This window comes from Channa argus, chromosome 12 (assembly GCF_033026475.1).
Source record: "Channa argus isolate prfri chromosome 12, Channa argus male v1.0, whole genome shotgun sequence".
Taxonomy (NCBI): Eukaryota; Metazoa; Chordata; class Actinopteri; order Anabantiformes; family Channidae; genus Channa; species Channa argus.
Genome location: NC_090208.1, coordinates 6,799,726 through 6,813,611, shown reverse-complemented (window position 1 = coordinate 6,813,611; position 13,886 = coordinate 6,799,726). Strand labels below are relative to the sequence as shown.

Here is a 13,886-nt window from a genome sequence, read left to right as displayed (position 1 = left end):
ATGACAGCTGTGGACATTACCAGTGTTTTGGGATCAATGTTCTTCTTTTGTGCCATCTATACATGTAGTCCATTCATGAAGACGATTGGGTATTACGCCTTTGGCCTCACTTACCCTGGACAGACTTTTTTTCACTGTCTGACCTGTTTGGAGCGTTACATGGCTGTTGTTCACCCTGTCACCTACCTGAGTCTGAAACAGGCAGGTGGCTTTAGGATTCGAAACATTACCATTGGTTGTGTTTTGATAATGTGCTTCTTCTCAGTGGGTTTAACAGGTTTGTACTTCCCTGTTTTTCCCTTTGCTCCAGTTTGTTTCATCTTTGCCTGCATGATATTATTTGTCCTTTTATGCAGTTTTTCTGTTCTCTATGTTATGATACGTCTGGGACTGGGAAAAGTTAGTGGGGACAGAAAACAGATTGACCAGTCAAAGAAGAGGGCTTTCCGTACGATCATCGCCATAACTGGAGCACTTGTATTGAGGTCTTGTGGGTTAATGTTTTGCAGTGTCATTTTTAATTCGCAAACTATACCTGAAGCAAATGGTTGTGCTATATTAATTTGTGGTATGTGGATGTGTTTACCAAGTAGTCTGGTTTTACCTCTACTATTTCTAAACCGAGCAGAAAAACCATCATGTTTTAGTTGCAAATTGAATAAGGATGAAGTCTAGAGAAAAGGAAATTACATACATTTACAGTAGGGGCAGAGAACAGGGGTGAGAAGAGATACGCAGTGAATACTTGGTTAAAATTAACAATGTAAGCTATTTTAAAACCATGCTTGGATGCTTGGATTGGGGGTTGGAGCCTATCCCAGCTGTCATGGGCGAGAGGTGTCCAACCTGGGCAGGTTTCAAGTCTATCTCAGGGCCAACACAGAGAGACGTACACAGACAGACAACCATTCACACTCACTTTCACACTTACGGGCAATTTAGAGAGACCAATTACCTAATGTTCATCTCTCTGGACATACTCAAGCACAGGGAGATCATGCAAACTCCACACAGAAAGGCCAAACAGCTCAGTTGCTTGTTTCTTTATTCCCAATCATTACAATTAAAAAGCCATTAACCATGAAATGCAACGTCCATAAAGTAAGAGTTAGACCAAAATCTGCATTTAAACATTGTGAATGCTTTTTATTTTAATCATTCTGAAGTTCGTGTCAGAAATGACCTCTTGAATTTTTGAATTTAATTAACACTAACTCTCTGGCTCTGGTTTGGTTTAACATAAACTTCCTTTCTTGATATATATATATATTATATAGTTTTTAATCATAATTTGGTTAGCTTTATTATATCGGTTACTGTACTATTGGTTTGAGGTACTCGATAGGTAAAGCAAGATGAGATAATGGCCATGCAATGCTGTCTCACAGCCAGAGGGTCTCTGCTGTTAATGCTTCTGCTGGCTGTGGTCTTTTTATACAGAATTGGAATATTTTCCCCATGTTTGTGTGGGCTTCCTTCAACTACTCCGGTTTCTCCCATAGTCCAAAGACATGCATTTAGATTAATTCCGGGGTTCTCAATCCTAGTCCTCATGGCCCCCTGCTCTGCTTGTTTTCCAACTGACTCTGCACTACCCACCACTGATTACCTGAATCAGGTGTGTTCAGTTAGCAAGAAGCTGGGAGATGCCAAGTTGCTTTGTCTTCCCCAGTTCCCCCCTCACTCACAGTGGTACATTCCAACTGAACCCACCTGATCAATAATTGGTATTACAGGTTTCATTGGAAAACAAGCAGTGGTCCTTGAGGACCAGGAATGAGAACCACTGGAATAACAGGTGACTCTAAATTCCCCGTAGGTGTGAATGTCTGCCTGAAAGGTTGTATGTCTCCATATGTGCCCCTGTGATAGACTCCCGACCTTTTTCAGTGTGTACCCTCACCCCCGATCTGCCCCCCACCCCTAACAGGACAAGCAGTTAATAGAAGGGATGGATTAGAATGACTATGGATTACTATTACTGGAAATACAGTGGCTTATGAAGGTCTGTTGAAATAACAGTTGTTTTGCATCATGCAAAGAGCCTTCCTACTTCCACCCAGCACTGACAAAGACTAAAACAACAGAAGAACCAACACATACATCATTTGTCTGACAAAACATTTGTTCAAGGAAGACATTTAATTACTGGACACAGAGAGACAAATCTAAATCACTGTTGTTATGGCTTTTTACAATCTAGCTTCTGTACATTTTTATAAATAGACATCAAAATTCTCATGAAGATCATCACACACGCCAGTCACCTCCTAGTCCAATGACTCCCAGTTATCCTCTCCACTCCGCTTTAGAAATGTTTCCCTTTATCCAACAGTCCTTAAATACTTTGACTACTCTGGTAGCTCCAATATCTGCATCTATTTTAGCATCACCAACCTCCTTCTCCTTCCTCTCTACATTCTTACACTCTGGATGGGTTTTCAAGGTGTAGGTATCGTTGTTCCTTTTCATTGGGAAAAACAAGCCACACCAATGTCTTCATCTACTACGTTGTAGCTGTCGATATTATAAGTTTTGGGTGGTGCCATATAAAATTCATGGATGAAGATGGCTGAATATGTCTCCTCCGCTCAGCCTTTCTTTCACTAACTTGAATGGATTACTAGATGGACATTGCTCGACCAATCATCTACTGGGGTCAGAGAGTTTTTAGATTAGAAAACACCGTTGATTGTATTTTGCTGCTGTGCTTTGGATCAGCTCTGTACTTCCCTAAATTCCCCGCTGCTTCATTTCTTATTGCCATTTTTACCTTCACCATATTTATTATCTTTTTCAGCAGCCTTTCCATTATCCCTGTTCAGATTTTTCTAGGACAGAGAAAGTGGGTGGGACTAGAGATAAGATTGACTGATCAAAGCAGAGGACCTTCCATTGCATCATGCCCATAACGGGAAGACTAGTGTAGAGGTCTTTTAGGCTAATAGTTTCTCAATGTAAATGTTGATTTAGAAGAAAGCAGTGGATGTGTAATGTTAATGTCTGCAGTCAGGATGTGTCTGCCATGCAGCCCAATGGGAGTAAGAGTGAAGTTTAAAAAAAGATGATGAAGATGATAATGAAGTAGCATCAAACACTGACATTGTGTTAAAGCCTGTGGAGTCTAAATACATGCACGGTAACCCTTCACATCCACATGTGCGGCCCAGGTTTGGGCATTCTCTGACTAGTTAGTGGTGAGCCTTGCTGAAAAAACTTAAAAAAGGGAATGTCTCTGCACTGCACCAGCGCTGTTCTGTGAGTCTGTGTCATGGAGGCATTGACAGTACCTGTCCATGATAAGATAAGTTATTGAGCGAATCTTTACTAAAAATATTTAAAGGAAGTTAGATAATTTAAAAATGTTACTTTTAATATGATTTGTTTAATATTCTGGGTCAGTTAGATATTGTTTGTGGCAGCTATGTTTTGTTGTCATACCATACACCTATATGGCTATTGGCACATTATTCAGAAGAGTCCTGTGTGTTTGTATCAAATGACGATAAGGATGGTTTTATGGTTTGAAAACATGAGAAAAGTTTTTTTTAAATGGGCATGGAACCCAGATGACAGATTAAAACCAGCAAAGCCAGTCAACTCATACCACCTAATATTCCTTTTCAAGTTTTGGCTGTTCCAAACTTTCTCTAGCTAAATGTTAGTAAATCAAAAAACAACAAATCTTTTTAAAGCCTTTATTAATGTTAACCCAAAGTTTTTGGTGTGTTGTGTTTATTTCACTGTTTTTAACTTACTGTATGTTGTTATAATATTGGTGTTTTCTTCTATTTAATTTTAGTTTTATTTTGTTAATCATATTTTAATTTTAATTTTTTTACTTAGGTTTTATTCGGTCAAGCCACTTTGCTAATGTTACGCACATTATTATTTCAAGTAATAGAGTAGTTAACTTCATTGTCCATCAGAGCCTGAACATAGATTCTGTTCAACTGTTGTATTTTACTTTTTTAATTTCGTCGTCATTTAATGTTCTCTGGTTTACTTTGTTTTATTTGCTATTATTGTCCTTTTTTCTTTGAACCAACTGCTACTCTGTGTCATGGGTCTACATGTTTGTATCACAATATATCGTTAGCAAATATTAAAAATGTAAATTATTTGTCCTGGTGGCTAAAGATCTGAACCATCATCATTAGCTGTGTGTGTGTCGTGCACAAATGTTTGTGTCGTACAAACAGTCATTTGAAATGCACAAAGTAAAGAATATTTATTGTGTGTTTTGCATGGCCACCTGCTGCCACGTAGTCAATCAAACTACATTTGTGTAACACCATTTGTCCTTGTTAATGTAACTGAAAGAGCAATGCAGATGACTCACAAGCTGATAAAAAGACAGAACAAATTTGAACCTGGAAACACTAATAAATAATGAATAATAATGCATAATTAAAATTATAATTAAAAAATTGTAATTAAAAATGACAATGTAAGAATCGGAGAGAAAAAAAGGGAAGGAGAAATACTGCCTTATTCTAAATGAATATGACATGTCAAAGAACCTGAGAGAATGTCCTAATTCATACACTTTCATACACAGCAACATGTCAGATTTACCCCATTTTGGGTAGAGGATTTACAACTCTCACACAGTTTTTTAAACGACAGAGAACCTGTTCTTGTCTCATTCCAGAACCAAGTTGTGAGCATTTCAAACGAGCATTTAAAAATCTTTGTCATTAGTGGGTATGTACTAAAACTGCAAAAAAAGCAAAATGGAGTGCATCCACTTAAAAAACTTGCCATAGACCCATCAAAAAAAGAAGCAACATGGAGGACAACTGTGCCTAGTCATCCAAGGACACTCAGCTTTAAGTTTCAATATGGATAGCTGCAAAATGTTAGCAGAAGTATGAAGGGTATATTTAAACTCGCATTGTAGATATATTATGCAATCCATCACCTCGCCTGCTTTTGCTGCTCTGTTGTTTCACTTAGTCTTATATAGTACAAAAATGAGGCTTTGGTTCGCATTAAACAGAGCTGAGTAGCGAGCCAAGTGTTCTGAGTTGACTCAGAACCAATCATCAAGGCCCAAATATGGCCTTGATGACTGGTTTGAGTCAACTCAATATCACTCAGACGTCTGGCCAGCTTGCTCAAGGTGAAGATGATGTGAATTTTATTTTGCAGACAATTTATTTTTTCTATATCTGTTGGTGGTGTGATAAAGAAAGTTAACCATCTAATAAATTATTCTTTGGTCAATAACTAATGAAGTTTTAAAATCCAGTTCATGCTAATTTTGGCTATAACTCTGCAATGATGTGCTGCAAAACTTCAAAATGTCAGATAACTTCAAAACTCAACCTTGTAATAAAACAGTAAAATCTTTGCTACCGTATGCTGTGGAAAACCTTAGTATACTAAAAAAAAACTCTGACATTTCTGGCAACCACTGCCTATCTAGCATAGAAACCACGCAGAAATGCCTAGAAATCATACAGAATTCCATAGCAACCACACAAAGTTCTGCAGCGACTACACTGAACTTTCATGCTGATTTCAATTGCAAATATGTTGAACTTCCTAACAAGTTATGATCAAAAACTCACTAGGCACTTCAAGGTGTATACGCTGTCTAGAATTCTAGCTACTGTCTAGAATTCAACCTGGGAACAACCAAAGTACCAACCTCTACATTCCAGTAATTACCCAGTACCACTAGAGCATGAATGTCAATTCAGGCCCCATAATAACAGCTGTCTTTATTCTAAATCTTTCAGGCATCAGAGTGTCAGAATAGAGATGGAAATATGTCTATGTTAAAACAACTCTATTAAATAAAAGCTCTACCTAAAATATTAACTATTATATATTAACTATTCTAGCACTTACAATGTCAAAGTTGTAAATACCAACAGAGATGACTTAGCAGGTCCATACAAAAAACCTGGTATTAATTATTGTATCCCAGATTTAACTGATTACATTTCTATTTTAATGACTGTTTACAGCCCGGCAGTTTCCCTGCCCGGTGTAGATACAGCAGGGGTAACACAAAACTGCTTGGCAAAGAGAACCAGATGGCAGATGCCCTGATGACACATACGTCACCTTCACTCAGCGTCACTAATACCAGAACAGCGTTACAAACCAGCATGCCCGCCAGGCCCACCCACAACACTCCCATTATGGTCATGACAGAGACGAAAGCCCTGTGCTTCATTTGGTCAACACGTTCACCGCTCGCGGCCACTTCGCCCGGGCTGGGATGCCTCAGGGCGCGGAGAACAGAAATGCAGCAAAAACATACGACAACTGAGGCAAAACCTGCAAGGCAGAAATATATGATTGTTCTCACTGTCAGGATGGTTTGACTCACTAAAACGACCCAAACAAAACACATCAGCCAAACACATCCGATGCTAAAATTTCTGATTCTGACACCGCCCTTATTTTTCAGGCCCAGGTAGACGACTGGGTGAACAACAGCCAGGTAGCGCTCCACACAGGTCAGTGCATGAAAGTGTATTTTTACACACCAGGTGGAGAAGAACATATAAAAGCCATATGTGGACATCATGTTGATCTTGTTGTATACACCTACACTGTACAAGAGACACCCTAAGACCGTGATCATCTCCATGACAACAATGTTGTACGTGAAGATGTCAGAGTGACTCGTTGCTGCTGCTGCTGTCTTGGCGTTGAAGTGCTGTTGTCTCCATCGCTGGTACCCGAGGTGGAGAATGAGTGACGCCAGAGGTAAGACGAAGATGATGTTGGTGACGGAGTAGACTGTGAGGATTAATGCACTCATTTTAAAGCATAAGCAATCCAGAGACATGGAGGAGTTGGACGGGATGGAAGGACAATTAACTGACATATTTGTGTAAGTTCTGAAAAGGAAGGGCAGAAGAAAGAAATCAAAAAGTTGACATAAGGAAAATGCATTAAGGTAATCTGGCTAACAAAATTCATTGAAAGGTTACTTTACACTTTTGAACTAGAGACTGAGGCCAAAATTGGAAAAAATTAGCAGATCATCATAGCAGAAAATCTGTTAATAAAAAATCTGTTAATACCTGTTGGTTAAAGTGTCGTCGGTCAGTCGACAGGCCATAGCCTTCACTATGGACCAGTGAGCTAACACTGTGTGCAGGTGGTGCTTAGGGGAGTTCTGCAGAGTCCAATTGCAATTATTTCAGAAAAGAAAAAAATACAAAATACAATTCAACCTGACAAAGTGGCCATTGGGAGTCACTTTGTTACCAGCCACTGCTGAAATCCACCCACATTTAATGGGTTGGTGCATGTCCATGTCAAACGCTGGTTAACAAACACAGGGTTTAAAAAAATAACATATCTAAGTTCAATAAAAGCAAACAAGAGGCACCTTACCACAATTTGGAGGCACAGCAAACTGTCAGAGTACGTCAGCAAATGAAACATTTCACTTTAATACATCTTTGGAATTCAATAAATATTTTTGAATTTTTTTATCAGGGGTTTTGAGTGAAAATAGATGGAAAAAATGCCCATTTTATCAAAAATTTAATATAGAACACGTGTCTCTGTATGAAAATATTATTTGACATAGTATATACCTAAAAATAATGAAAATGATAATGATTATACCGCTACTAATACAGTTGTAGTATATTAGCACTTTAAAAATTACTGAATTATTAGAAGAAACACTGTGTTATTAAACAAATATTTATGTATGTTGTAACTTTTATAATTTATGTTATTATACCTCTAAACTATTTTACCTATTATACATGTATGTATATACGTATACAGTTAAATAACATATTTGCAGAAACATTTAATACGCACTAATAACTCTGATGTAAATAGCTTAAAGACATGGGGGGTAAGTTCTGCTTTTAGAAGATTATACATTAAGAAAAAAAATGATGAACAGTCAACCAAAATGTATAAATATAGAACAATAACCAAATCTGTCCCAGTGTTTTTTACCCACCTCAGGTTTTTCTCGCTCTCCTTTCCCTGAGTCTCCAAACTCACTGGCTGCTGATCCGACACTTCAGCCAGATGGACTATTGTTGACCAGGCATTCAAAGTATGACAAAGTATACAGATTGATATTGATAAGTATTCAAATCTCGTGGTGTTGTCTAGCTTGGGGCACTTGACTGCTCTGTGACTCTTTGTGTATGTACAGTGTTCATTTAGTCATTTCAGTTGGCTGCAGTTTGGTGCAGGTGGCAGGACAGAGAGATAATGTGTTATCCACATCATCCTCTACATTCTCTATACGCTCTCCAGTTCTCTTTACAGCAGAAGCTGTTTGGGGCTAATGAGATAATCTATGGCACAAAAGAATCTACCTTCTAATGCGTATGAATGGTGGAAGGTGTAGCCCTTCGTTCTGTGTGTCTGCACAGGGACCAATTTCTAATGGTGAAAATGTCATTTGTCTGTGTCAGTTTTAATTTTTTATTGAATCTACTCAAAATTCAACATTTAAGATTTGAATAACTGTATTGACCCCCTGCTTGCACCTGTGTATCACAATGGATTTTTACTTTTCATACTGTACAGTCTGCGCTTCTTTGAATGTCCATGCATGTTTACCCTTTAAGTGCCACTGTAACCTAGACCCATTGTTTTGCTGTTGTAAAAACTTCGAAAATCTATCTTTGGCTGTTTATCCTGACTCACCTCGTGGAGTAGTTTATGTAACATCGATTATATCCACTGGGTGGCCATGCTGTGAAGAAATATTAATGTCTGAAAGCTTTTGAAAAAACAGAAAGTCCTGAACAGCTTCTTAGAAATGACATGAAATACGTGTGAAAGTTGATGTAAAAAATATATATATCTTTTGAGATATCATTTCTAGACACCCTAACAATCATATTTTAGTCGACTGGCATAAATCAGACAATAAAATATATATCTATGATTTGTCAGAAAAGAGGATCAACTGCTCGGCTGAGCTGCTTCTGTAAGCAGGCAGTTTAAACAGCCTCACTCAGGGTTAATTTATCACCCGTTTTCTAACCGTTGCTAATCATTCGATTTCTAAGCTACACAGACATATTTTTCACAAAATGTTTGCCTACTTTTGAACACATTAAACATATGAATCATGATTCGCATGTGTAAATATGCTGTGGTTTGTTGCTTTTTGAGACAGAGCTGTCTGAAGTATATATAAAATACACATTTTACTCAATACTCAATTTGACTCACAAACACACACAAAGCTACTCAAAGCATGTATTTTAATCTCTGTGATGCTTTTATATAAAAAGAAAATAACACATTTGTTGCAGAAACGAATGAAATCCATTCACACCTAGGACAGTCCTAACAGGACAAGTCAAACAGCAGGCTGACTTGTACACCTCAAATACCTCAAATTGCCCTAAATAGGCAGCTCCACCAGCTGGTTGACTTATTTGCTTCCTGACTGGTTAATCTGAAAAATAAAACCTGAAATATTGGGAGCAACACAATTCAACACAACAACACAATCCGTTTCTAATGTGGAATTTATTAAGTATTAAATTGCAAATTAACTAAAACATTTGGACACAAATGCACAGCTTGAGACAGCAATAGGTTCAAAGTGTCCAGAGGTTAATGCCTTTTATGTAACTTACAGGAAACCATATTAGTGCAGATTGGCAATAGGTAAGCAGATAGTTCAAGCAAAGCTACAAGTATTGGAGACAAACAGAAGAGTCGATAGGGAACTAACTAGATTTAGTTTACACAGCCCCAGACTTTTAAGCTGAGAATGAGAATGTTTTGCAAGAAAGGTGCAATATGAAAAAAAGCTTATTATTATAAAATTATTATTAATATACATACAGACACTGACCGAACATCCATCGAACCATGTTTTACTCTCAAACAAATATGTAACATGCAATAAAACATCCTATAACCTCATGCAGTGCCTACAAACATTGCTTCCTAGGAACCACTAACTACAATTTACAATTTAGAAGCAAAGGCAGTTACAATGCTAGTTACAAGAACCTGCATACATATTCTACTGTAAAAGCTTCTCTAGTTTACTGACTGTTTATAGCCTGGCAGTTTTCCTGCCCTGTTTAGATACAGCAGAGGTAGCACAAAACTGCTGGGCAGAGACCACCAGACAGTAGATGCTACGACAGCGCCACCGTCCCATTGGCTCAGCACTTTTGAGTTCTGAAGAACGTTACAAGCCAGCATCCCTCCTAAGCACGACATCAACACTCCCATTATGGTCACGACAGTGTTGAAAGCGCTTCGCTTCATTTGGTCAACCCGTTCTCTGTCGCCTCCCACTTTACCCGGGCCGGGACGCCTGAGAGCACGGAGAACAGAAATACAGCAAAAACAGACGACAATTAAGGCAAACGTCAAAAACAATAAATACAAACTCCCACTGAATTGACAAGAATTCGAAATCAATAAAGTCCCCCACACAAAACCTGACAGCCAAACACATCCAATGGTGATATTCCTGATCCTGACACCACCTGCTTTCTTCAGACCTCGGTACGTGACTGGTCGAACAACAGCTAGGTAGTGCTCCACACAGGTCAGTGCATGAAAGAATAATTTTGAGGACCAGACGCAGAAGAACATATCAAAACTGAATGTGGTCATCTTTTGTAAATTGGTGTTCACACCGACACAGTACAAGAGGCAGGCCAAGATTGCAATAATCTCCATGGCAACCATGTGGTAGGTAAAAATGTCCGAGTGACTCGTTGCTGCTGTGGAGATGTGGCGTCGTTGGTACCCCAGGTAGAGAATGAGGGCAGCGAGAGGGAGGATGAGAAGGATGTTAGCGATGGAGAAGGTCGTGAGGATCAACATGCTCGTTCTGAAGGTCAGACAGTCCAGCGGTGAGAAGGAGGAGTTGCCCAGGAGGTGAAGAGTTTTCACACAGCTGGAGTTGGCTGACATCTTTAGGTATGAGGAAGTCTGAAAACCAGGAGGAGAAAGAAAGCTCAAAATATGCTAAAATCATTTCAGTTACAAAATATTTGAAAAGTAGTCCTCTTGTCAGAGGGGCTGGAAAAAAATCAGTTAATAGACACTATCAAGGTGGACAGATGCATTGTTGTTTGTTCTGCAAGCGCTGCAATGCATAAATCACATAACACAAGCTATTGTACAACCCAATAAGAAAAACATCCACATGATTGTCAACTTTGCTAAGAAAAAAATACTCGTGTCTTTTCTACTCACAATTGATCACATATTAGCAACATGAGAGGGTATAAATAGACACTGATTACTACATTTGTCCTGGTATTTACGCACCTCACTGTTGTCTGATTGTCCTTCTCGCCCACCTCTAAACTCACTGACTGCTCATCTGATACTTCGGACGACTGGACTGTTGACTGACAAAGTGCATTCAAATTAATGTCTGCAGAGATTAATGACACTAATATACAAAACACAGACGGTAACATTTACATTTGATTTATTAAAATACAATAACATCGTGACACTGCAATGCTATTGATGATGAAATGGATTATGTTCATATCATCAGTATATTATTTTGACAACATTGAAATGAGACAGAGGCCTTTATTGTGGTGTAATTTACCTCAGAGACTGTATACGGTTGTGTATTATTTTTTAAGTCAAATATTTTCCTTAAGTAATTTTTAGGAAATAATTTGTCTGACATGTCATCTTCAGGTGGCAGCCAGAACATCTCCAGTTTGAAGCTCGGCCGGATTTAATGTGTGCTAATTAATGAGTTTTCCATTTTCCTCCAACAGCCTTCTGACTTCTGCTTTTAGTTCTTGGCGTAATTTCACCTCTAATCCAAAAGGCTTCATCAGTTTTGAACTTGTTCAGTCAATGTGTGACTATCAATTGTAGTAACACACTCGGTTTTTGTGCTTCAGGAGTATTGAAAGAACTGCATTGCACATTTGACATTCCCTTATTTTGAAATGGCAAAAACAGTAAAACAAAGTGGGATCTGTCTTGTGCTCATGTGTAATGCCAATACAAACCCTATCATGGAGTTATGTTCTGGAATATTGTTATGTGGACGCCAGTCGCCATTTCCTGTAGCTGATCTGCTGATGAACTTAAGTTGCTGGGCTGTACGTTTAACTCTGTAGAACACAGCAACTGTATATACATTTTTTTATCCCAACTTTATTTTGAGCATTTTTTTTCTCATCTCTTAATTCCAGCCTTTATCCTGTGCAGTGTATTGATTCATGGCATTTCTTTGTTCCTTGCTGGGGTCATGGAAAATATAAATCTTAGTTATAAGGAAAATGTTTTGCTTTAATTCATGTTCTGTACAGTTGGCTTCAGATCTCTATGCATTTCTTTAGTCACTGGTATAGTGATATTTTTCAGACAATAACATATCTTTAGCAAGATTTACTTTACTGTATACAAGTATTTAAACAATGAGCAACAAATACTGTTGGTGAACTGTTTATTGTTTATCAAGGGCTTTTAGCAATTACAATAAAAAACCTTTAAACTTGTTTGTACTAGTTTCCTGTGGCTATGTAACATAACAAGTGATTACATACTCATATGAGTAGATTGTCTAATCTTATCAAAATGAAATATAGTTCATGCTGACTGTGTTTAACTGGTAATTGGTATTATGGTTGAAATATGAAAATACACAAATGTAAGCATTTTACAACTCCAAAATGTTGAACACCTTTCGAACCAGCTTACAACACAGAAGCACCATCGCTGAGGTTCCTTGAAACTAGATGAAACTCCCTTGAAGTCATTTATAGGCTTAGGGACACATACAAGGTCCTAACTCTGTCAAACACCTCTAAAAAACTAGCTTCCATTCACAATTTTTAAAGTTAAGGAACTTGAGCGATGTCAACTGGACTTCTTTCCTCTTAATTGGGGGCTCGGTAGCTTCTTTATTCTGAGTGAAAGGCTATGGGACCCATCTTCCTAGGGTCCCCTAACCAACACGTTGCCATTTTATGCCGATAATATTTTGGTATGGATCGAAATGTCAGTACCGAGAAAGTCTTGCCAGAAGTTTCCATCTAACAAGAATTTAGAATTGTCTACCCAACCTTACTTCACAGTGCAGAGTCAGCAGCACATTAGCAGAGCAACACCAGCAGCATTGGCAGTGCATGTGTGTCTACACAGGAGACGTTCAGGGGCAATTCAACCCCTGTCGCTCTGAGTGAAGAAGCAGACAAAAATCAAGCTTTGGGCTGTGGCTCCACATGTATAGCATGAGTGACAAGCCAATATACAGGCTGCGACAACAGGTGAGTTCAGTAAAAGCAAAGCTTATTGGACATGTGACAAACAAAGTAAAAGATGCAGCTTAAAAGCTTTTTTTGTGTAGATATGTCAGTATTTGCAATGGGACACACAACTGCAGCCAGCATTTAAGTTTAGAGGAAAATTTATGCTTTTCCTGTTTATTTAGTATTTACAGCCTGGCAGTTTTCCTGCCCGGTGAAGATACAGCAGAGGTAAAACCAAACCAAGAGAACAAGATAGGAGGAGACTGAACAGCACACCTGTCACTCTCACTCAGTACTTGTAAATTCTGAATAGCATTACAAACCAACATGGCTCCTGAGTGGCGACTTTGGCGCAGGAAGGTAGAGCGGTTGTCCACCAATCTCACAGTTGTTGGTTCAATCCCCGGCTCCTGTGGTAACTTGTCAAAGTGTCCTTGAGCAACCTACTGAACTCCCGGTAAGTGTTGGCCAGCTCCCCCATCGGTGTGTGATTGTGGGTGTGAATGGGTGAATAAGAAGCAGTGTAAAGTGCTTTGAGTGCCAATATTTAGAAAAGTGCTATATAAGTGCAGACCATTTACCATTTAAGCACAACCACAACACTCCCATTATGATCACAACAGTGTTAAAAGCCCTCCGCTTCATCTGGTCAACCCGATCTTT

General features: G+C 38.6%; 1 protein-coding gene across 1 annotated transcript; it reads right to left on the bottom strand.

Annotated features, from left to right (window-relative positions):
* Positions 1-4,253: 4,253 nt before the first annotated feature.
* On the bottom strand, positions 4,254-7,353 carry LOC137137204 (uncharacterized). Its single transcript, XM_067523167.1, has 2 exons — positions 7,050-7,353; positions 4,254-6,863 (listed from the first exon to the last, which is right to left on the bottom strand). The coding sequence occupies exons 1-2, from the start codon at positions 7,085-7,087 to the stop codon at positions 5,957-5,959; spliced, it is 945 nt and encodes a 314-aa protein (XP_067379268.1). The 5' UTR covers positions 7,088-7,353; the 3' UTR covers positions 4,254-5,956.
* Positions 7,354-13,886: the final 6,533 nt, after the last annotated feature.

Excerpts from the sequence above, each read along its gene's own strand:
- LOC137137204 (XM_067523167.1), bottom strand. The coding sequence starts at position 7,087 with ATGGCCTGTCGACTGACCGACGACACTTTAACCAACAG. Across the intron at positions 6,864-7,049 it reads GACGACACTTTAACCAACAG|AACTTACACAAATATGTCAG; the intron begins GTATTAACAGAT and ends CTTCCTTTTCAG.